Source organism: Pseudophryne corroboree, chromosome 8, assembly GCF_028390025.1.
Source record: "Pseudophryne corroboree isolate aPseCor3 chromosome 8, aPseCor3.hap2, whole genome shotgun sequence".
Classification (NCBI taxonomy): Eukaryota; Metazoa; Chordata; class Amphibia; order Anura; family Myobatrachidae; genus Pseudophryne; species Pseudophryne corroboree.
Window position 1 is genome coordinate 55,953,723 of NC_086451.1, and position 24,807 is coordinate 55,978,529.

At 46.9% G+C, this 24,807-nt stretch overlaps 1 protein-coding gene across 10 annotated transcripts in view; it reads left to right on the forward strand.

Annotated features, from left to right (window-relative positions):
• Window positions 1-24,807, forward strand: part of HUWE1 (HECT, UBA and WWE domain containing E3 ubiquitin protein ligase 1) — a 430,355-nt gene that overhangs the window by 248,989 nt on the left and 156,559 nt on the right. For all 10 annotated transcript variants that reach the window (XM_063936413.1, XM_063936412.1, XM_063936409.1 and 7 more), the window contains exons 28-29: window positions 9,691-9,791; window positions 10,079-10,264. In XM_063936413.1, coding sequence (XP_063792483.1) covers window positions 9,691-9,791; window positions 10,079-10,264 — 287 coding nt within the window. The remainder of the gene's footprint in view (window positions 1-9,690; window positions 9,792-10,078; window positions 10,265-24,807) is intronic.

Here is a 24,807-nt window from a genome sequence, read left to right on the forward strand (position 1 = left end):
GCTGCAACAGGTGACCAGGCTTGTCAAATCATCAAAGATGGTCTGAAGCAGCGATAGATGATTGAGGGGAATGCTAGATAGAACTTTGCAGTAATTGAGCTCAGAGATGAAGGATACTGTTTGCTTGCATTACAAAGGATAGTAGGTGCTCCAAAAATATTTTGAAGGTGGAGACAACACTGGAAGAAAACTGGATATGGGGAATGAATCGCTTGATTTGAAGTGGGAGCTTTGGGGAAATGTGGGCACTGATGGAAGTGGGAAGGATCAATTCTGTTTCTCTTTCATACATAGGGGACACAGGCTTTACACTGGTATTGGTGATGAGCTGGAGTCTGCATGGCCCTCGCTGGCAATTATTGGGCATCGGACCTGCATGCACGGCCGACAGGCGATGCCTTTGGCAACACTCGGGGGCGTGCATCGTCAGCGACATAGTGAATACACAAACGATGTGTCTGACTCGTGCACATCGTCCACGATATCGTCTAGTGTATAAGCACCTTAAGGCAGCTACTGGCTTTCGGAGCCACACACACGCATCATGTTGTGACTCCACCAATCCCACCTGGGGAAAGGCTGTCACTTTTGGATCCATGACTGCGTCCTGCTCACTGATGCAAGTCTTCAATAGTGGGGTGGCGGTGGCTTGTCATTCGTTTCGGGGTAGGTAGATGGCTCGGAATAGTCTGCTACCCATCAACCTTCTAGTGCTCAGCAGTTTATAGAGCTCTTTGCTTAGCACAGCCTCTTCTCCGGCATTGGCTTGTCAAGGTTCAGTTGAACAGCTGTTGCCTACATAAACCATTACGGTGCCATGAAGGAGGTGAGTCACATTCTTCAGTGGGCAGAGAGTCATCTCCCAGCTCTCAGCAGTCTACATTCTTAAATTTTGGAGGCGGACTTTATTAGCTGCCAGGATGCTTACTAGGGCGAGAGGACCCGACACCCAGGCGTCTTTTAGCTCCTGGTTCTCCGCTGGACGTCGACATGCTGGCATCTCGACCCAACCACAAACTGCAGAGATACTTTTCATACCCCAGGTATCTGGGCACTCTTCTGGTAGAAGTACTGGTGGTTCGGTGGACTTTCACACATGTATATCTTCCCCTAATATCAGTGATTCTGCAGGAGTTCTCCGCACGTTGGAAGGTGCACCGCGATCTTCATGGCTCCAGATTAGCTACGCTGGGTTTGGTATGCGGATATTCAGGTTTCTTAATCGGCTCCACACTGCGTCTCACTCTTAGGCTGGATCTTCTGTCTCTCGGTCCGTGCTTCCATCTGGATGTGGGCAGTTTTATCTTTGACTTGGGTGGCTCTTGAGGCATCCATCCTGAGTTATACAGGATTTTTCTGGTCTGTCATTACCATGCTTAATCACCAGGTTTGGCGAACATGAATGGCGTTTGACTCAAGGCTTCAACCCCAGATCTTTCAGTATATCATGAGTCCTGTCTTTCTTAGTCTGGTCTGGGTTTATGCCGCTGCTATCTTCCTAAAAGGTACAGGTTTCAGCCCTTTCTGTTCTATTCCAGCGGCAGATTGCACTGTTGCTTGATAAGATTTTTCTGCAGGGTGTTCTCCATGTGCAACCTTCATTTGTTACTCCGGTAGAATTTAACTTGTTTCTTCGGGCTCCCCCTTTGACCCTTTGGACACGGTAGACTGGCTTACGTGGAGAAAAGTATTCCTTCCTGCCATTGCATCAGCCTGTAGTGTGTCTTACTTGAGTGCCTGGTCTTGTCTCTCACAATTCCTCCCGATCAGTGGGAATTTCTTGGACAGCTAGACATGGCTCCTCTGCGGATCAGCTTTGCTAACAGCAACGTGGTGTTATTCATAAAGTTATTTTCTTTTGATACCTTCGCCTCCGTGGATGCAGCTTTTGGACAGAGGGTTCTTAATGCAGCTTGGGAGCATCCCCTCCCTTAGGAGACAGCTTTGGGACATCCCAGTTTAAAGCCTGTCTCCCCTATGGATGAGAGAGAAAAGGAGATTTATTTTCTTACCTGCTAAGTCCTTTTTTATGGAATTCATAGGGGACACAGGGTGCCTACCCTGATGCACCTGGCTTGTGGGACTTTATTCCCTTTTTATCTACTATGTTGTTTTTTGATCTGAGTTCGTGTCAGTCTTCCTTCTCCTTCCTCTTCCTCCACTCCTTGGACTTGTTAACAAAACTGGCCCTCTAGTGGATGGGCGTGAGGTATAAGGAAAGAGGGTGCCTGGGCTACCGGGAGGGAAAAACGTAACCATTTGGTGCCCAGACTCCAGCTCACCACTAATACCCAGTGTAAAGCCTGTGCCCCCTGTGGATTCCAATAATATACGTTACGGTACCAACTTATTGTTGGTAACGGTATTTCTCCTAAGTCCACAAGGTAACATTGGGATATGATGAAGCGACAGCGGACTTGCACCAATCGGTTAAAGCTTTTCGGCCTCGAAGCATGCAACGGGCCCGTCCATATATCCCTGGCTCAGGCAAATCAGTTGTATTCCCAAAGCAGGAGCATCATAGATGGCCCTAATCAGGGGAGAAGAACACACATGCACACACTTCTGTACAAGAAGGAAGAGGTTAGGGAGTAAAAGGATACTCAAATCAGGTGCGTCAGGGTGGGATCCCTGTAGATCCTGTGGACTTAGGAGAAATACCGTTATCAACGGTAAGTTCTAACCATAACACGTCTCCGTCAGGGTCCACGGGATAACATTGGGATTTTCCAAAGCAATTTAGTTGTGGGGACGCTCCTGATTGGACAGGAGAATCCTTCACCCGAATTCAGTGTCACGAGAGGCAAAGGTATCCATGGCATAAAGTCTAATGAATGTGGTAATGGAAGACCATGTGTCTGCCTTGCATATCTGTTCTGCTGAAGCACCATGTTGTGCTGCCCATGATGGACCTTCCTTACGAGTAGAGTGAGCAGAGACATTAGCCGGAACAGGGAGATCAGCTTGAGAATGCTTCTAAAATAGTAATCCGAAGCCACCTTGCCAGTGTCTGCTTATCAGCAGGCCATCCCCTCTTGTGAAATCCTTAGAGAATGAAGAGAGAATCTCTCTGATGGCACTGGTACAATCCACGTAGATCCTTAAGGCACGGACCACGTCCAGCGATGCATCTCCTGCAGAATGGCCCGGTTCCTGGAAAGCTGGGACTATTTCTTAATTAAGGTGAAATTTAGACACCACCTTGGGAAGACACCCAGATCTTGTTCTGAGGGCTGCTTTATCTGGATAAAAAAACAGAAATGGGTAACGACATGACAATGCCCCTAAATCTGACACTGTTCTAGCTGACGCCATGGCCAGTAGAAAGAGAACTTTAGCTGTCAACCATTTAAGATCCACTATATTAAAATCGCTCTGGAATCCTTTGTTATTGACCTGTATGCAAGAACTTTGTTGTTCTGATGGGACGCCATGAGATCTATCTCTGGCAACCCCCACTTGTCTGGCAGACCTCTGGATGTAGAGCCTATTTGCTTGCCTGAATAACATGTCGACTGAGAGAATTTGCTTCCCTGTTTAGTACTCCCGGAACGAACACTGCGGACAAGGCTGGATGAAGAAGTTATGTCCACCTTAGTGTGTGACTAACCTCCTTCATAGCTTTTTGGCTGCGAGTTCTGCTTTGATGGTTGAGGTACGCTACTGTCGTCGCATTGTCTGAGCGGATTTGAACTGGTTTTCCCTGAAGAATGTCCTTTGCCTGAATCAGTGCCATGTATATGGCCCAAAGTTCCAATATATTGGCAGGCAACCATCTTCCATGGTCCATTGCCCCTGGAAACAAAACCATCCTGACACTGCTCCCCAGCCCTGGAGACGGGCATCGGTTGTCGGAATTTTCCAATCTGATATCCAAAAGTGTCTTCCCTTGTCCAGATGGGATGTCTGTAGCCACCAGGCTAATGACCTTCTTATTTCCATCATAAGGACCATAGTCTGCATTTTTATCATCTGATGCAACCCATTCCATTTGGCAAGGATCAGATGCTGCAGAGGCCTCGCGTGGAACTGTGCATATTCCACCGTGTCAAATGCTGATACCATCAATCCCATCACACGCATTGCTGCGTGAATGGATACCTTTTGACTGTGTAGCAAGTCCTGAATTCTTTACTGAACTTTGGATATCTTGTTCAGAGGTAAAATTACTCTCTGAAGACTTGAATCCAGTACAGCCCCCAAGTGAGTCCTCCGCTGTGACGGAACCAGAGACAATTTTGCCCAATTTATAAGCCACCCGTGCTTATGCACGTTATTGTCGCAGAAGACACAGGAGCAATTCCTGCGACTGTGCCAGGATTAAAAGATAATCGAGGTATGGAAAAATTCTTATCCCCTGCTGGTGGAGATAAGCTGCCATTACCACCATAATTGTGGTAAATACTCTTGGGTGTGTGGCTAACCCAAAAGGTAGGGCTTGGAACTGAAAATGCTGTTGGAGTATAGCGAACCTGAGATAGCACTGATGGGACCGAGCTATAGGAACATGTAGGTAAGCATCCTGGATATCCAGGGATACCGTATAATTCCATGGCCAAAATGATGGAACTTAGTCTCCATATGAAACCGAGGTACCCAAATGTATTTGAGTATGAGAATGGGCCGGAATGACCCATTTGGCATCTGATCTAGAAACGGGTTGGAGTAAAAACCCTGTCGTCGTTTTGCAGGAGGAACTGGAATGACTACTCCTGACTGAATCAATTTCTGAACTGCCTCTTGCAAAGCCCTGGCCTTAGTCTCTACCTGAGATGGGCTGATACAAAAAAACCTTTGAGGAGATTGCTTCTTGAAGGCAAATGCATAACCTAGAGATCACTTTCTGCATCCAGGCATCTGTTGTAGACTGCTGCCATCTCTGTGCAAACTGAAGAAGTCTGCCCCCCCCCCCCCCCCCCCCCCCCCCCCCTCTACCCTGGGATCCCCCAGGTGGAGGCCCACACCATTAGGCTGATAGCTTATTTTCTGTTTTGCCAACCGGTCCTCTGCTAGCCCAATGCTTTTTAGTCTTACCACGCTTCTGACTCCAAAATATCTGTCAATTCTTTACCAATAAGAATATCTCCAGAAAATGGCAAGGATCTCAAAACCTTCTTAGACTCTGAATCTGCTTTCTACGTATGTATTGTTGAAGCTTATGCCTTGGAGGCAATTGTACCCATATCCAATGCGGCTTCTTCCAAGAACATTGCAGCTTGTTTTATGTGCTATATGAGATTTTTGGTCTCTTGATGCTATTGAAAAACCCCCTTCCAATGCATCAGCCCAGACAGCCACTGCCTTTGCCATCCAAGCTGAAGACATGGCTGGTCTTATGACTGCCCCAGACAGGGAAAAAATCCTATCCGTGACATCATTTAATGATGTTGAAGGCAGAAGTAATGTAGATTTTCACACTAATCGAATCACATGCGTATCTACTTTGGGAGCCACCTTCCTTTTTAAACAATCCCCAGATGGAAGAGGATAATTGGTATTCCATTTCCTAGGAATTCTAAACTTCTTACTGGGCGTAGCCCAAGCCTCTTCCATGATTTCCGTCAGCTTATCTGACACTGGAAACTCAATCTTAACTGTTTTGGGACGTTTAAACAGGTGCCTTGGTTTTTAACACAGGCTCTGCTGAATCCTCTAAGGATAGAATGGCTTTCATTGCCTTAATTCGGCTATATCCATTGAGCTGAGACCTTCCTCCTCCTCTTCGTATGCCGATCCAGAGTTTGAGCTTTCATCCTCCGATGAATCCTCATCTGAAACGTGTAGCCTGTGTGGGTGAAGATTTACTTTCCACTGGCTTATCAGCCTGTTTCCTTTGAGATGCTGCTGCTGGAAGTGATAAACCGCAGGTGGGAAGCTGCATGTAAGGGTTAATCGTGTAACCTATCCCTGGTATAGGAGTTTGTATTATCCGCTCAGCTATACTGGATAATGTTTGTGCAAACATAGCCCAAGGGGGATCAACCTGCACCTGAATCTGCTTTGTATTTTTCAAGAGACCCTGGTGAAAGCTAAAACCATTTGCACACAAACCATCCTGAACCAGATCCTGAGAGGTTAACCCAGCTTTGCAAGACAAACATGTTATGACTGTTGGTGTTGCTGTAATTGTATCTTCCTCACCTTTGCTGCTCTTAGCCATGATAAATAATCAACTCTTACACAGTGTACTACACAATTTGTGACTGTAATCACTTTAAGCTTTTTAAAGTGACATACAATCCGTCCCTACCTTGCTAAGCACCAGCATTGAGGATCGGAATAGAATAAAAAACAGAATATATAGTGAAGTCAGCAATCACACTAGCAGTCAGTCACATGTTTTACATAAGTATAATAAGCAATATGAGCACATAATCAACTACAAATACATTTCAAGTATGTAGGAGAACATATTACTGATTCCTGTTCAAAAATCTACCGTGTTCAGACGCATAGCGAAAGAAACAGTAAATGTATACAGACTCATGTGCAATAGGCACTTATCTAACTATTCGTACTCAAAAAGTAGATAGAGACACAGTGCTGTATTACCCGTGCTCAGGAGATTGAGATACAGGGAGACTCACCCCACTTCCAGGACCGATCAATACGTTTGCGAACGCTGAGTGGATCCAGACACTACTAGCGCACACTGTCGCTCCATGAACCTATAGTGAACACAGACGCACCAGTCACACAGCCGCCTATGCTGCGACTGGGTTCCCTTCGTATACAGCGTCACAGACTGAAGCGGGAAAACGGTTCATAGTGGTAGACTCTGAGTAAACGGTCATGGACCGGTGGGAGGGGCGACCAGGAGAGCGTCTGACTCCCCACTGCTGACATCAACCCTAGGGATCGCAGCCTCATACTTTTCCAGGAGCCTCTGATCCCTAAGGCCTAGCGCTGGTGCACCCGAGGTGGCAGCCGTGTCGGTGACTGTTTGGTAGTCTCCTCCCAAAACAGTGCGGCTGTGTCCATATTCCCCTTCTAAGTGGAACCGATGCCTTACCTTCTCCTCGTGCTCTGGCCACAACCTGGTAACGTCTGCTGGAACTGCTAGTATATTACACAGATGCCCACCGAAACAGCATTGTACTCGTGGGTAAGCGTGTTCGCGACCCGGCGGAGAGTTGTTGGAGCGACACTTTCTAAGGTACGTATAAGACGCTTTTTATAAAAATCACTCAAGAAAAAATAGTAAGACTATAAAAATAAAATAAGAAAGCTTAGGACTGCTAAAAACCAGCAGCCCTCTGACCATGGTCCGACTCCTGCCGCACCAAACAAAAAAACTGATTTGCCTGAGCCCGGAGGCGGGGATATATGGATTGGCCCGTTGAATACTGGGAGGCCGAAAAGCTTTGACCAATTGGTGCAAATCCGCTGTCGCATCATCATATCCCGATGTTATCCTGTGGATAACCTGTGGAACCTGCCGGAGAAAAAAAGTATTTAACAGGTAACAACATAAATCTCCTTTTTGGATATGTTAAGCATTAGATGAATTTAAGCGGTCCATGTGCAGATTTAGTTGGTCCACACAAGATGTAAAAGAGGAGACTACATAAAGGAGAGCTAGACTATATTGTAGTTGAGTAAGGATGGCAAAATGATCAGATTGCCTCATTAAATAACTGTGTACAGTGTCAGAAGGATTTCTTACATGCTTTTTTTCAGAGTTTATTTAGGGACGATGGGGAATAGGGGTTCAGCCAAGAGTTTGGACACTTTAAAAACTTTTACATAGTATGAATCTCTTCCCCTCTCCATGTAACCTAGTATGCTCGGAAGTCTTTTCTGTTCTAACCAAGCCCCAAGAAACACATCTGCAATTAACAAATTAAAAACATTGTATCTGTAAAACATGGTAAACTTATGGAGAGAGGACAAATTGTCTACTTCACACAGCTGCTCAGTTGGGGCGGTTTGCTGTAGTACCAAGGATGCCCTAATCTGTTGTCTGTGGCCTTATGTTTTCAGGATTAGTCTTTGAGTTGGGAACACTTATCTACTGGAGGTATCAATCTAGCAATAGATGTAGACTTTTCTGTAGTGTTTGCATCATAGTGGACAGCTATTTTTGAGACTTCAATTTTGAGCAACTCGATGCCTTAATTTTGACCATTCCAATTTCTTTGAATACTTGGGCTCTGTTTATTTCAGATTCATTACTTGGAAGACCGTTTTACTTCTGACTGTTGCATAAGCAAGACGTGTCTCCAAAGTGTAGGCACTTTATTGCCGTTCCCCTCATTTGGTATTCCATGACTACAGTGTTGCTGTGCATGACGCCAGTTTTCTTATTTTACTAAAGGTTTTGGTTAAGTTTCACATTACTCGGTTGTCTTCAGGCACTGGAGAAGAACCTCTATTTACTACTTTGATGTGGGCCAAGCATTAAAGATCTGTGTTCAAAGTCACGCAGATTTACGGTAAACAGACTTTTCATTGTCTGATTCGCACAGGCAAAGATGGCCGGCTACTAAGCAATGTATCAGTATATGACTTCAGTTGGTGATTCGCCAAGCTTGTATTGCTTTGGGTCAATTCCAGCTCAAGTCATTCTCATTCGGCGGGGTCTTCCGGGGGTCCTTGGCATGATGTCTCCGTTAAATGGTTTTGCAGGACAGTGTTCTGGTCATTCATGCATACTTTTACAAAGTTCTATCATTTTGATATGTTTGCATCCAGGAACTCCCTTCTTTGGTTGTAAGGTGCTCCCGGATTACTTAGGAAATTAATGGGAAGCTAAGGATTTTCCTTTCTCCAATTTTATAGGGACCATTTGACACCCTCCCAGAGTTCTTGTCTTGTTTGTTCACTGACAACTGTTTGGTCACTCATTGTGCAAAACTACTAGTTTAATAAATATACTGCACTATCCCCAAGCAGAGAGATGGAGCCCGAAACTGGAAATTGTGGTACTGTGCTGCAAATTTCACAAGGAAGGTATTGCTTACCTTCCCATATCCCATCATACAGTTATGCTGCTTTGCTGTCCATAGAAGCCATGTTCTCCCCTACCCCCAGACAACTGACCACAAGCACTACCAGATCACGCCTAGTGTTATCCTAAATGTTAGGAAGATAATTGCTTGCCTAGCCTATTTACCCTTTTAAATTTGTATACCGCGAGGAGTTGATTGACCTCTGGATCCCTTGCTACTGTCCTGATACACGGCCACCATCGATTTACTGAGAGTGCCTAGTGTTGCTGTACCAGAAGCGCACCCACCTGAACCACCACCTGCGCATCAGAGACTGCACCTACTCCGTTATGCAGGCCCTGTGCTGTGGACTGACAGCGACTGTCCGTTTTTTCTCTCTCCAAGAATGGTGTATCCTCAGCTTGTAGCCCTATAATTTGTGGTAGCTGGTTTGTCTTCTCAGCAGTTAGAATTTTATTTCTTCTGTTTGTCAGAAAATCTGATAAACTGGTTGACTTGCGGGAATATAGAGTGGAAGGAGTTTCAGACTGTCGAGTTTTTTTTCTTTTACTCAAAGTGCTCCTTGCTGAACCATTATTACTTTGATGTTCTAGTGTCCCCCAGGCGGATAAAGGAGGTTATGGGAAATAGTAAACCATAAATGAATTTTGAAAGCAGACTTCATAGAAACAAAAGAGCGAATAAAGATTGTTTTATAAATTCATCCCCTAATATTTACAAATGTGTCTTGTTACTACAGTTTGCCCTCTGGGTGTGAGTTTGGTCAAGCAGACATGCAGAAACTTGCTCCCAAGGAAGAGAAGACTGCGAGTACGTTACCCCAAGGAGCAAAGAGGGCAGGTACGGTTTTCATAACGCTTTTTTTTTTTTTTTTTTCTTTTGTAATATAGTATGATCCTTATACATACTGAAACTGTGTAAAGTTTGTGACCATTCGTAAAGGTGTACCTCAAAAAAAATCATAAAATGAAAGGCTTAAAGTACACTTTGTATTTGTCGCTCAGCTGGTGCGTATGTTTTTTGGCAACAGCTTGACATAGGAAGATTGAAAGATGACATTATAAAATTGGATTATAGGCAAATGTATATCTTTACGCGTGTCTTGGGTTTTGTTCCCATCTTTACAGATGGTGAGGTCGAAAGCTCAGCTTCCAGTGAAGAAACTACAGGTCTGCTAGAAGGCATTGGGTTGGATGGAGACACCCTGGCTCCCATGGAAACCGATGAACCAAGCACTTCCGACCCAAAGGGTAAACCGAAAATCACCCCTGCAATGGCTGCCAGAATTAAACAGATCAAGCCGCTGCTGTCAGGTGAGCAACAGTGATATGCAGTTTAAGGTAATGAACACAGTGAATAATGAAAGTCTACCCATTTTGAAATTGGAGCTCCTTTCTTCTCTTTTCGCACCTAGACCAAATAGTTCTTCATTCCGTACTTCATGCAGAGCATGTTACCCATAGCTATGGTCAGTGTTCCTCAACCATGGGAGAAAGATCTAGATAGTATCAATCATGGTTGGCCCACAGTCAAGACAGTCTGAAAAACCTTCTTCATGATGGCTTACCATGCAATGGGTAATCCTTTAGTTGGAGCCAGTCTTTATTCGGTGTACTTGATTAACAACCTCTTCAGATAGCTGGATTCATGATATTGTCTACCCACATTTTGTCAAAATCTGTCGATGAAAGGGGCCGTTTATGCTCAGACTACTTCAGCGGTCACATTTCCTGTTCTGGTAGGTCTAGAGACCAATCCTTTTACATTTCCATAGCTGAATGGGTCATTTCAACCTATTCTCAACCCAAAGTCTCTCATTGTCTATCTCCAAAATTCAAGATTGAATTTTTGTTTTCAATGATTTCAGGGATGGAACAGGGGAAGACTTTGTGTCAATGGACATCAGCGATTCCTTCCTTTTACATTCCTATTTGGGAGGCCAATCAGTCTCTTCTTTGGTTCGCAATTCTATCAAACCATTTTCATTTTAGGGCACTGCCCTTTAGTCCTCTTACTGCTCTGTGAGTTTTACAAAGGTTATGGTCGCTCATCTGAGGTCCTTGAGAGTGACGACAATAGTCCCATATATTAACAACTTATAAGACTCCCTTTCTCTTTCATCCATCTGGGGGACGCTGCGCCATTACTTGTGGGTTAGAGGTGTGTGGTTGTGGAGTTTGGCACAGAACTATTAAAACCTGACTCCTCCCCCCTCTAACCCCTCCCATCTCCTTCCTGCCTAGCCAGTACCTCAGTTTTAGTTTTAGTTTTGTGCCTGTGGAGTACAGACACAGTTTTTCTTTCTCCTTAGATTTTTTTTTTTTTTTTTTTCCTTTCTTATTTTTCTATACCTAGTCCCTGTCTACAGGTGACAGGTATAAATGGAACAAGGATGCTGTCAGAAAGGGCCACCATACCTTGGTCACTGGGGCCTTTTTATTCACTAAAACGACAGATCAAAAAGGTACTGGACAGCCACAATCTGTCACTGACAGTATTGGGCTGTCCCTAACTGCTTTTATTATTATTTTATTATTATTATTATTATTATTTTATTTAATATTTATTTATTTGATTTATTTTATTGATTATTAATATTTCACCCCCCCCCCCCCCCCCCCCCGACCCCCTCTCCCCCGGCGCAAGCCCGCCAGCGGGAGCTATGCCGGAGACCTGTATCCCTACACCCGCAGTAGTGTCTGAGGGGCTGTGGGGACGGACGGGGATCCCGGAGAAGCCGCCGCGTAAGTCGCTATACTTAGCAACGCGCGGCAGCCCGAACTTCCGGTTGATCGCGTAGTAACAGGAGTGCAGGGACGGCTTCCCGCCCTGCTCTGCCCGCGCGCGCGTCACTTTGCCTGACGCCATCTTCCGGAGGGGACGCTGTGCAGTACAGGAGAGCCTCTCAGGGGGAGACTTTATTTACAAAACCGCAAGTATAGAGGGGCTATTCATAGGGGGAGATTACAATCAAGCTAATGGGCTAAGGCTGTTTATTACTTGGCAAAGAGAGCCAGCATACTGGGTTACAGTCCCAGAGATCTCTTCAAGCTATAAATTTCCTATTGAAAGGTCACTAGTCACAATTGTATGCTACTTTCTTTAGTACATTCAGAATAGAGAAAATGACTAGTAAACCGGACAAACCTTCAAAGGGAAAAACGGCCTCAGTGGTTTAATTTTCCTGCTCTCAGTGTGGCTCAAAGCTAGCAAAAGGTAGTACTGACGCGGGTACCCTATGTACAGCATGTTCTGGTGCAATTTCAGATTTGCGTCAGTCTAGAGAGACTGAATCTGCTCGGACTCAGGTGGAGCCCTTGTGGGCCCAGAATATGGGCAGGAGTATCACTGATTTAACTCAGTCCTTAAATAAGTTTGTAAATGCGGCCAGCAGTTCGACTGCTACTAAGCGATCGCAGCCGTTACCAGCTATAGCGTTTCCAGGTAAGGAGGCGGACACTCTGTCATCTCCTTTGGAGGAGGGGGAGGTAGATCCTGAATGGGATGAAGTTTCGGCTTGGGAAGTTAGATTGCTAATAGAAGCCATTCGTCAGACTCTTAATATTCAGGACGCGGCGGTGGAGGAGACTCCTTCCCCCTTCTTCAAACGACAGAAGAGACAGGTTACTGCCTTCCCTTCTTATTCTCACTTTGCAGATATTTTAAAAGAACCCTGGCTTAAGCCGGATTCTCGTTTTCAGGCGCCTAAAAAGTTAAAGTTTCTATATCCCTTTACGGAGGAAGATACAAAATTTTGGGAGACGGACCCAAAGGTAGACGCTCCTATTTCACATCTGGCAAAAGCTACGGTGATTCCGTCGGTACAGTCTGTGACCTTAAAAGACACTACCGATAGGAAGATAGAAGCATTACTAAAATCTATGTTTTCTTTATCAGGTGTTTCCCTCCGTCCAGTACTGGCGAGTGCCTGGGTACTTAAGGCCGTGGATGAATGGCTTGCACAGGTGGTATCGGGAATGCAGTCGGACGATCCGTCAGAAGCCATCCAATTAGCAGAGCAGATTTCGGAGGCCCTCACTTATGTGGGTGAGGCCTGGTTGGATTCGGTTGCGCTACAGTCTCGGGTTTCAGCCTTGACAGTATCCGCAAGACGCTCCTTGTGGCTTAGAGTTTGGAATGCTGATTCTGACTCAAAGCAAACCTTGACGGCAGTGCCTTTTGAAGGTGAGTTTCTTTTTGGATCAGAGTTAAAGAAGATTATTTCAGACACTACTGGAGGAAAGAGCCCTTTCCTTCCATCTGCACCTCACAAACCAAAACCTACAAGGTTGCGGTCCTTTCGTACACAGGGCAGAGGTAGTTTCCAATCCTTTCGTGCTTCCTACAGATTTCCAAGATGGGGGTCTTTCAGAGGAAGAGGATCCCAGGCTATTCGCAGGCCGGCCAGTAAGCCTGCCGACAAACCTAAGCCATGACGCCTCAGGTCTCCTGGAGGGATCAAAGAAGGTTGGGGCCCGGTTACTTCAGTTCAAGGATGTGTGGCTCCTATCGAAACCGGATCGGTGGATAATGGGAGTCATATCCAGAGGATATATGTTGGATTTCGAAGAAACAGTCCCAACCCGACTATTTATAACACCTCTCCCAGACGATCCCTCCAGACGTCAAGCTCTCCTTCAGGCAATAACAACCTTCTTACAAAATGGAGTAATCATTCCGGTTCCCTCTCATCAGAGGGGTCGGGGTTTTTACTCAGGTCTTTTTCTCGTAGACAAGCCGGATGGTTCGTTTCGAACCATTCTGAATCTGAAGGCTCTCAACCCGTATCCCTCAACCCAAAAATTCAAGAACATAAAAGACGCTTACTTACATGTCCCGATTTGGGTAGGACATCAATCTCTACTGAGATTTGCAGTGGGCCCGGAGCACTTTCAGTTTCAGGCTCTTCCCTTTGGTCTCTCTACGGCTCCCTGGGTTTTTTTACAAAGGTCATAGGTCATGTAGTCGCAGTTCTCCGTTGTCAAGGGGTCAACATCACTCCATATTTGGACGACCTGTTGGTCAAGGCACCATCAGCGGAGATTCTCACTCAGAACCTGCATCTCACGATGGAGACGCTACAGTCGTTCGGGTGGATAATCAACTTTCCAAAGTCATCTCTACTTCCTTCTCAGACAATGATTTTTCTAGGACTTCTATTCGACACCAACAGCCAGAAGGTGTTTCTTCCGGCGGACAAGATTCAGGGACTACAGTCCAGAATCCGAACCCTGTTACACTTACCAGTAGTGTCGGTCCTCAGATGTATGCAGGTGTTGGGCAAGATGGTATCCTCTTTCGAGGCAGTTCCATATGCCAGATTTCATGCCCGACCTCTCCAGACTCAGATTCTCAACTGTTGGACTCGGACGGAACCGCGTCTCGAATTACAGTTGATCCGCTTGTCGGTAAAGACTCGTCAGTCTCTTCAATGGTGGCTTCACAGTCGGAATTTGAAAAAGGGTACACCTTTCACGATCTGGTCTTGGATGATGGTCACCACGGATGCAAACCTCAGTGGTTGGGGGGCAGTGTTCCAGACTCATCACTTCCAGGGACGCTGGAGCAATCAGGAGTCAAAATTGCAAATCAACATTCTGGAACTAAGGGCGATTCGGTATGCACTCCTTCACATTCAAACCATGGTACAGGGTCAACCAGTTCGTGTGCAGTCCGACAATGCAACCGCAGTGGCTTACATCAACAAACAGGGAGGAACTCGCAGCTGGTCCGCAATGAGAGAAGTCGCTCAGATCCTCGCGTGGGCGGAACGTTGGGTTCCGGTGATCTCCGCGATCCACATTCCAGGAGGGAAGCAGACTTTTTGAGTCATCACACGATTCATCCGGGAGAATGGGAACTTCATCAGGAGGTGTTCCTCTCTCTAGTGGACCGATGGGGAATGCCAGACATAGACCTGATGGCATCTCGCCTCAACGCAGAACTTCCTCACTACGGCGCAAGGACTCAGGATCCACAGGCATTCCTGATCGATGCTCTAACTGCTCCATGGCAGTTTCAACTGGGATATGTGTTTCCGCCAATTCCACTGATCCCGCGTCTACTTCAACGCATTCGGCGACGGTCTCGCAGTGATTCTAGTGGCTCCAGATTGGCCGCGTCGACAGTGGTACACTCTACTGCGCAGTATGGTCGTCAGACTCCTTTCGCCTACCTCTGCGACCAGATCTTCTTATTCAAGGACCTTGTCGCCACCCAGATTTACATAGGATGGCTTTGACGGCTTGGCTCTTGAATCCAAGATTTTGAAGGCAAAAGGTCTTTCTCGATCGGTTGTTCAGATGATGATTCGAGCAAGGAAACCGGTGACCTCTGGCATTTACCATAGGATATGGCGTATTTACATTGCATGGTGCGAAAAACGGAGACTAACTCCGCATTTGTTTAGGCTACCTCGCCTACTCTCTTTCCTTCAGGAGGGTCTCGACAAGGGCCTAAAGCTTTCTTCACTAAAAGGTCAGGTTTCAGCTTTATCGGTTCTTTTTCAGAAGAAACTAGCAAATATTCCAGAGGTTCAAACATTCCTGCAGGGAGTACTTCGGATTCAACCTCCTTTTGTCCCTCCGGTTCCTCCCTGGGATTTAAACTTGGTCCTTACGACTCTTCAGACCTCTCCATTTGAACCCTTAGAATCGGTTGAACTCCGTTATCTGACACAGAAAGTTGTTTTTCTGTTGGCTATTGCCTCAGCTAGACGAGTATCTGAGTTGGCGGCTCTTTCTTGCAGACCCCCCTTGTTAGTGTTTCATGAGAACCGGGTGGTTCTACGGACTAAGCCTTCTTTCCTTCCAAAGGTTGTTTCAAAATTCCATTTAAATCTGGACATTGTCCTTCCGGCCTTTACTCCGACATCTTCTCCTGGGGAGGACTCTCATTTAGCTCTCCTGGATGTGGTTCGAGCTTTACGTGTCTATTTGTCTCGCACCGAGTCATTCCGGCGTACGGATAACTTGCTGGTTTTGATTGATGCTCCGAAACGAGGTTGGCCGGCCTCCAAAAATACTGTGGCCCGTTGGATAACTTCGGCCATAAGACAGGCTTACGTGTCTGCTAATGTTTCGGTTCCTGACTCAATTAGGGCTCATTCTACTAGAGCTGTTGGAGCCTCTTGGGGCTGTTCGCGGTGGTGCATCTGTTGAGCAACTGTGCAGGGCGGCAACCTGGTCGTCAGTTCATACTTTCACACATACTTTCACCGTTTTCATACTTTTGGTTTGGAGACTGCCGCTGTTGGGCGTCGTATATTAAAGACGGCTATGCCGTCCCCGTCTCCCTCCTCTTATTAGCTTGCTTTGGGAAATCCCACAAGTAATGGCGCAGCGTCCCCCAGATGGATGAAAGAGAAAAGGTGATTTTTGTTACTTACCGTAAAATCTCTTTCTCTGATTCCATCTGGGGGACGCTGCGATCCCTCCCAGATGTTTGTCTGGTTTAACCAGTTAATTTTCTTTGATCTATCTCCTTTGGCTTGGCTAAACGTTAACTGAGGTACTGGCTAGGCAGGAAGGAGATGGGAGGGGTTAGAGGGGGGAGGAGTCAGGTTTTAATAGTTCTGTGCCAAACTCCACAACCACACACCTCTAACCCACAAGTAATGGCGCAGCGTCCCCCAGATGGAATCGGAGAAAGAGATTTTACGGTAAGTAACAAAAATCACCTTTTTTAGGCCACCTTCAACCTCCTGTCTGGCTGATGTATCAGGGATTGATCTCCACAGTTGGATCACCAACTTTCATAAATTCAACTTTGTTCATATCCAGAAGAATCCTCTGGTAGGGATCTTTGACGCCTCACTCCAGAAAGTATTCCTTCATTGGGACAAGATTTGGTCAAATCTGTCTATCTTTCTTTCACTTGGTTTTGAAGAAAATACGCAGTGCATATGCACTTGCTGAGAAAGCTTGTGTCCCTTGAGGTGGTCCAATTTGGAAAGTTCCATTCCAGTGACCTTCCAGATCTATCTTTCCAAAATGGGACAGGTACTCTTTACCTGTTTCAGGGCATTAGTCTCACTCTGCCTGTCTTTCCTTTCCTCATGGCTGAATGTGAGGCCTTTCACCACCTGGTTTTGGATTCTGGTGATCATGGATGCTAGTCTCAGGGGTGGTGGGAAGTTCAACAAATGTATTTCTAAAGGCATTGTATAATTCAATAAACAACTCTCAATCACTGTGCTAGCGCTCAGTGCAGTCTTGAAGGCCCTGATCTTGGCTCAGTTCCATTGAACCAGCAACCAATAAAGATAAAATCAGTCAATGCCATAGCTGTAGGTTTTCTGAAACACCATAGAAGCATGAGAAATCCTTTTTGCCATAAAGCAGCCTATCCAGATAATAAAGTGGGTGGAACGATGTCTACCTGTCATATCCGCTCTCTTGGGAAATGGGATTATCTCATCTGGCAAGCTCTCTACCTGTCAAGTGTTCCTTCATCTAGTTGTTCTGGTAGACAGGCGAGATTAATGGATATAGACTTAATGGCGTCTCAGCTAAACCACAAGGTAAAAGATCCAGCTGATCATCTGTTGGACACCATAGTGGATTTCTGGGACTTTTGCCTAATTTATATATTCCCTCCAATCATTAGGTTGCCTTGGGTTCTCAGAAGGCTAAAGTGAGACCGAGTGATCCTAATCTTGGTAGCTACTGATTGGCTAAAGAGGTCATTGTGCGCTGACCTCCAGGGGCTTCTTGCAGACGCTGCATGGCACCTTTGTGTCCATCCCAATATTATCAGCCAGGGCCTGTTCATGCATCCTGCTTTGCTTCAGCAGGATTGGACAGCGTGACTGAGGTCACCATCTTGAGTAGCAAGTGGATTCAGGATAGTGTAATCCAGACCATGCTAAATTCTAGGAAGCTGGTTTCCACCAGGAACTATCATAGGATATGGTAGATGCATAATATATGGATGAAGCAAAAATGTTTTCCAATGTCTACTTTTTTCTCTAGCATCCATAAGGGATATTGGGGGAATCTAATAAGATGGTGTATAGACGGGGTTCATAGGAGCCGGTGCACTTTAAATTTCTTCAACTGGGTGTGCTGGCTCCTCCCCTCCATGCCCCCTCCCACAGGCAGTTTAGAAAAAAAGTGCGCTTAGGAGAGAATGCACACTCTGCAAGCTCCAGAGAGTTTTCTTCAATTTCTTTTAAATCTTTATTTTCTGTATGCTGTTTTATGCAACAGCATACCTGCACCGTGGCAGTTGGTGGGGGGGGGGCAGTCACCGGCCTTGCGAGGTGTCAGAGCCGCTTCCCTGCTGTAGGACCACCATCCTGAGAGGTTGTTGTACAGCGGGACACTGCGCCTTTGCGGTCACAATTGCAGCACGCCGCACACCCATAGCGATAGCCTGAAGGTGACATCAGTGGTGAGTACAAACCGGGGTTCCTGCTAGGGGGGTCCCCCGGGTCATGGTGCTGCAGAACGCGGGCATGGCATACGGACCCTCCTGTGTACACTGGCAACGGTGGGTAATACTAGCACTTGTGTTATGTTTTCTACTCGTGGGGAGACTTACCAATGTAAATATAGCTGAAACTGGCGTCATTACAGGGGGCGGAGCTTCCTCAGAGCGGGTCCAGCTGCGTTTTGGCACCTTCCTCTGCTTACAGCAGCAGCAGGCTCACACAGCTCCTCCAGACACGCAGGATACACATGAAAACTAGTACAGGGGTGTAGTAAAGGGGGAGAGAGACACTTTTTATACACTGATCTGTGTCCTTAAAAGGACAAAACACTGGTGTTTCACCGTGGTATATCAGCTTGCAGCCTCACTGGTGCTGTTTAGCTTGGGTGTGCTGGTCTCCTTTCTCTGTCTCCCGCTCACATGCAGTAAGGGCAGGCTTGCTATCTTATTACTTGTATGTGTATATGTGTGTGTACTGTGAACACGGTAAAACACCAATTATGCAGTGTATGTCTGATTCTCTCTTCCTACGTCTGGTTCATTATCATATGAACAATGTAGTCAGTCCTCACAGCTTAGTATGGGGACTGGGGGGGGAGGGTCAAGAGCCTTCCTGGCTATGTGCCATTAGAAGCATGATGTCAGATATGTTATCTCCGCTCACTGCAAATGCTCAAAAAAACTAAACAATTGCAGCAAGCTGTTGCAGACCAAGGGCAGAGCAGCCCCCCTCTCTAATTTCAGGGCCACAAAAACATGGGTTACCTGCTTTACTCTGATTTAGATGAGGAGATACTGGAGGAGGGGGAGGAATTGGAACCTATTACTGGGGATTCCCCTTCTGCACAGGGTATTGAACCCCTCATTTTGGCTATACAGGATGTGTTAAAACTCCCTCTAGAGGACACTGCGTCACAGCAGTAGTTTTTCTTCACACAGAACAAGTTCAGTGTCACTTTCCCTGATTCTGCAGAGTTAGATGACCTATTTAAGTTAGCCTGGAAAAATCCAGACAAAAAGTACTAAGTATCAAAGCGGCTTTTACACACTTTCCCGTTTGCTTCTGAAGGCAGGAAATTCTGGGAAGAACTCCCGGCTGTAGACTGTCCAGTCTCAGGCCTATTTAAGAAGGCGGGCTCCTACACCGTAAAGTACCCTGGGGATAGGAAGATGGAGACTACACTAAAGTCTGTCTACACAGCAGCGTGTATGTCTCCGGTCATAGGTTGCTGGATGTCTAATGCCATTCATACCTGGGCTACTCATATTCAGGAGGGCGCCTTGGGGGATATGCTCTTGGTCACTACAGTGACTCTCCTGAAACACATTCAGGACACCGCACGTGTCCTGTGTGACTTTCTCAAGGAGATAGGCAATATTAATGCTAGGACCACTGCTATGGCATTGTCGACGCGCAGGGCTTTGTGGTTGCGTCAATGGATAGCGGACGCAGAATCTAAGCGCAGTGTTGAGTCTCTTCCCTTTTCAGGGGAATGGCTCTTCGGGGTAGAATTGTATACGTGGATTTCTAAAGTTACTTTGGAGAAATCCACGTTTCTCTAACGTCCTAGTGGATGCTGGGGACTCCGTCAGGACCATGGGGAATAGCGGCTCCGCAGGAGACAGGGCACAAAAAGTAAGCTTTTAGGATCACATGGTGTGTACTGGCTCCTCCCCCTATGACCCTCCTCCAAGCCTCAGTTAGGTTTTTGTGCCCGTCCGAGCAGGGTGCAATCTAGGTGGCTCTCATAAAGAGCTGCTTAGAAAAAGTTTTTTAGGTTTCTTATTTTCAGTGAGTCCTGCTGGCAACAGGCTCACTGCTACGAGGGACTTAGGGGAGAGAAGTGAACTCACCTGCGTGCAGGATGGATTTGCTTCTTAGGCTACTGGACACCATTAGCTCCAGAGGGATCGAACACAGGCCCAGCCATGGAGTCCGGTCCCGGAGCCGTGCCGCCGACCCCCCTTGCAGATGCCGAAGTTGAAGAGGTCCAGAGGTCCGGAAACAGGCGGCAGAAGACTTTCAGTCTTCATAAGGTAGCGCACAGCACTGCAGCTGTGCGCCATTGTTGTCGGCACACTTCACACCAGCGGTCACTGAGGGTGCAGGGCGCTGGGGGGGGCGCCCTGGGCAGCAATGTATAATACCTTTTTCTATGGCTAAAATACATCACATATAGCCCTTGAGGCTATATGGATGTATTTAACCCCTGCCATATATCGCAAACTCCGGGAGAAGAGCCCGCCGTTTTAGGGGGCGGGGCCTATTCTCCTCAGCACACAGCGCCATTTTCCTGCTCAGCTCCGCTGTGAGGAAGGCTCCCAGGACTCTCCCCTGCACTGCACTACAGAAACAGGGTAAAACAGAGAAGGGGGGCATATTTTGGCGATATTTTTATATATTAAGCGCATATAACAGAAACAACACCTTTTAGGGTTGTTTATATACATTTTTATAGCGCTTTGGTGTGTGCTGGCAAACTCTCCCTCTGTCTCCCCAAAGGGCTAGTGGGGTCCTGTCTTCGATAAGAGCATTCCCTGTGTGTCTGCTGTGTGTCGGTACGTGTGTGTCGACATGTATGAGGACGAAGTTGGTGTGGAGGCGGAGCAATTGCCGGTAATGGTGATGTCACCCCCTAGGGAGTCGACACCGGAATGGATGGCTTTAATTATGGAATTACGTGATAATGTTAGCACGCTGCAAAAGTCAGTTGACGACATGAGACGGCCGGAAAACCAGTTAGTACCTGTCCAGGCGTCTCAGGCACCGTCAGGGGCTGTAAAACGTCCCTTACCTCAGTCAGTCGACACAGGTACCGACAGATGAATCTAGTGTCGACGGTGAAGAAAGAAACGTATTTTCCAATAGGGCCACACGTTATATGATCACGGCAATGAAGGAGGCTTTGCATATCTCTGATACTGCAGGTACCTCAAAGGGGGGTATTATGTGGGGTGTGAAAAAACTACCTGTAGCTTTTCCAGAATCAGAGGAATTGAATGACGTGTGTGATGAAGCGTGGGTTAACCCCGATAGAAAACTGCTAATTTCAAAGAAGTTATTGGCATTATACCCTTTCCCACCAGAGGTTAGGGCGCGCTGGGAAACACCCCCTAGGGTGGATAAGGCGCTCACACGCTTATCAAAACAAGTGGCGTTACCGTCTCCTGATACGGCCGCCCTCAAGGATCCAGCTGATAGGAGGCTGGAAACTACCCTGAAGAGTGTATACACACATACTGGTGTTATACTGCGACCAGCAATAGCCTCAGCCTGGATGTGCAGTGCTGGGGTGGTGTGGTCGGATTCCCTGACTGAAAATATTGATACCCTGGATAGGGACAGTATTTTATTGACTATAGAGCAATTAAAGGATGCTTTTCTTTATATGCGAGATGCTCAGAGGGATATTTGCACTCTGGCATCGAGAGTAAGTGCGATGTCCATATCTGCCAGAAGAAGTTTATGGACGCGACAGTGGTCAGGTGATGCGGATTCCAAACGGCATATGGAAGTATTGCCGTATAAAGGAGAGGAATTATTTGGGGTCGGTCTATCGGATCTGGTGGCCACGGCAACAGCCGGAAAATCCACTTTTTTACCTCAGGTCACCTCCCAACAGAAAAAGACACCGTCTTTTCAGCCGCAGTCCTTTCGTTCCTATAAGAACAAGCGGGCAAAAGGACAGTCATATTTGCCCAGAGGCAAAGGAAGGGGTAAGAGGGTGCAGCAAGCAACTACTTCCCACGAACAGAAGCCCTCCCCGGCTTCTACAAAGCCCTCAGCATGACGCTGGGGCTGTGCAAGCGGACTCAGGGGCGGTGGGGGGTCGACTAAAGATTTTCAGCACACAGTGGGCGCGCTCACAGGTGGACCCTTGGATCCTGCAGGTAGTATCTCAGGGTTACAAGTTGGAATTCGAAAAGTCTCCCCCTCGCCGGTTCCTAAAGTCTGCTTTACCAAGTCTCCCTCAGAAAGGGCGACGGTATTGGAAGCCATTCACAAGCTGTATTCTCAGCAGGTGATAGTCAAGGTACCCCTCCTACAACAGTGAAAGGGGTATTATTCCACACTATTTGTGGTACCGAAGCCGGACGGTTCGGTAAGACCTATTCTAAATCTGAAATCCTTGAACCTGTACATACAGAAATTCAAGTTCAAGATGGAGTCACTCAGAGCAGTGATAGCGAATCTGGAAGAAGGGGACTTCATGGTGTCCCTGGACATAAAAGATGCTTATCTGCATGTCCCAATTTACCCTTCACACCAAGGGTATCTCAGGTTCGTGATACAAAACTGTCATTATCAGTTTCAAACGCTGCCGTTTGGTTTGTCCACGGCACCTCTGGTCTTTACCAAGGTAATGGCCGAAATGATGGTTCTTCTACGAAGAAAAGGCGTATTAATTATCCCTTACTTGGACGATCTCCTGATAAGGGCAAGGTCCAGAGAACAGCTGGAAGTCGGTGTAGCACTAACCCAAGTAGTGCTTCAACAACACGGGTGGATTCTGAATCTTCCAAAATCTCAATTGACCCCGACGACACGTCTGCTGTTCCTGGGAATGATTCTGGACACTGTTCAGAAAAAGGTGTTTCTCCCGGAGGAGAAAGCAAGGGAGTTATCCGAACTTGTCAGGAACCTCCTAAAACCAGGAAATGTGTCAGTACATCAATGCACAAGAGTCCTGGGAAAGATGGTGGCTTCTTACGAAGCAATTCCATTCGGCAGATTCCACGCACGAATATTTCAGTGGGATCTGCTGGACAAATGGTCCGGATCGCATCTGCACATGCATCAGCGGATAACACTGTCACCAAGAACAAGGGTGTCTCTTCTGTGGTGGTTGCAGAGTGCCCATCTGTTAGAGGGCCGCAGATTCGGCATACAGGACTGGGTCCTGGTGACTACGGATGCCAGCCTACGAGGCGGGGGAGCAGTCACACAGGGAAGAAACTTCCAGGGCGTGTGGTCGAACCTGGAGACGTCTCTTCACATAAATATACTGGAGCTAAGAGCGATTTACAATGCTCTAAGCCTGGCAAAACCGCTGCTTCAGGGTCAGCCCGTGTTGATCCAGTCGGACAACATCACGGCAGTCGCCCACGTAAACAGACAGGGCGGCACGAGAAGCAGAAGAGCAATGACAGAAGCTGCAAGGATTCTTCGCTGGGCGGAAAATCATGTCATAGCACTGTCAGCAGTGTTCATTCCGGGAGTGGACAACTGGGAAGCAGACTTCCTCAGCAGACACGACCTCCACCCGGGAGAGTGGGGACTTCATCCAGAAGTCTTCCACATGATTGTGAACCGTTGGGAAAAACCAAAGGTGGACATGATGGCGTCCCGCCTCAACAAGAAACTGGACAGATATTGCGCCAGGTCAAGAGACCCTCAGGCAATAGCTGTGGACGCTCTGGTAACACCGTGGGTGTACCAGTCCGTGTATGTGTTTCCTCCTCTGCCTCTCATACCAAAGGTACTGAGAATTATACGGCTACGGGGAGTAAGAACAATACTCGTGGCTCCGGATTGGCCGAGAAGGACTTGGTACCCAGAACTTCAAGAGATGCTCACGGAAGAGCCGTGGCCTCTACCGTTAAGAAGGGATCTGCTTCAGCAGGGACCTTGTATGTTCCAAGACTTACCGCGACTGCGTTTGACGGCATGGCGGTTGAACGCCGGATTCTAAAAGAAAAGGGCATTCCAGAGGAAGTTATTCCTACCTTGATTAAAGCCAGGAAGGAAGTGACCGCACAACATTATCACCGCATTTGGAGAAAATATGTTGCGTGGTGTGAGGCCAAGAAGGCCCCAACGGAGGAATTTCAATTGGGTCGATTCCTACATTTCCTGCAGGCAGGATTGTCTATGGGCCTCAAATTGGGGTCTATTAAGGTTCAAATTTCGGCCTTATCGATTTTCTTCCAGAAAGAATTGGCTTAAGTGCCTGAAGTACAAACCTTTGTCAAAGGTGTACTACATATACAGCCCCCGATTGTGCCTCCAGTGGCACCGTGGGATCTCAACGTAGTTTTGGATTTTCTCAAATCATATTGGGTTGAGCCGCTCAAATCGGTAGATTTGATGTATCTTACATGGAAAGTAACCATGCTACTGGCCCTGGCTTCAGCCAGGAGAGTATCAGAGTTGGCGGCTTTATCGTACAAAAGCCCATATCTGATTTTCCATTCGGACAGGGCAGAACTGCGGACGCGTCCTCCGTTTCTGCCTAAGGTGGTTTCGGCTTTTCCCTTGAACCAGCCTATTGTGGTGCCTGCGGCTACTAGCGACTTGGAGGACTCCAAGTTGCTGGACGTTGTCAGAGCATTGAAAATATATATTTCAAGGACGGCTGGAGTCAGAAAATCTGACTCGCTGTTTATCCTGTATGCACCCAACAAGATGGGTGCTCCTGCGTCT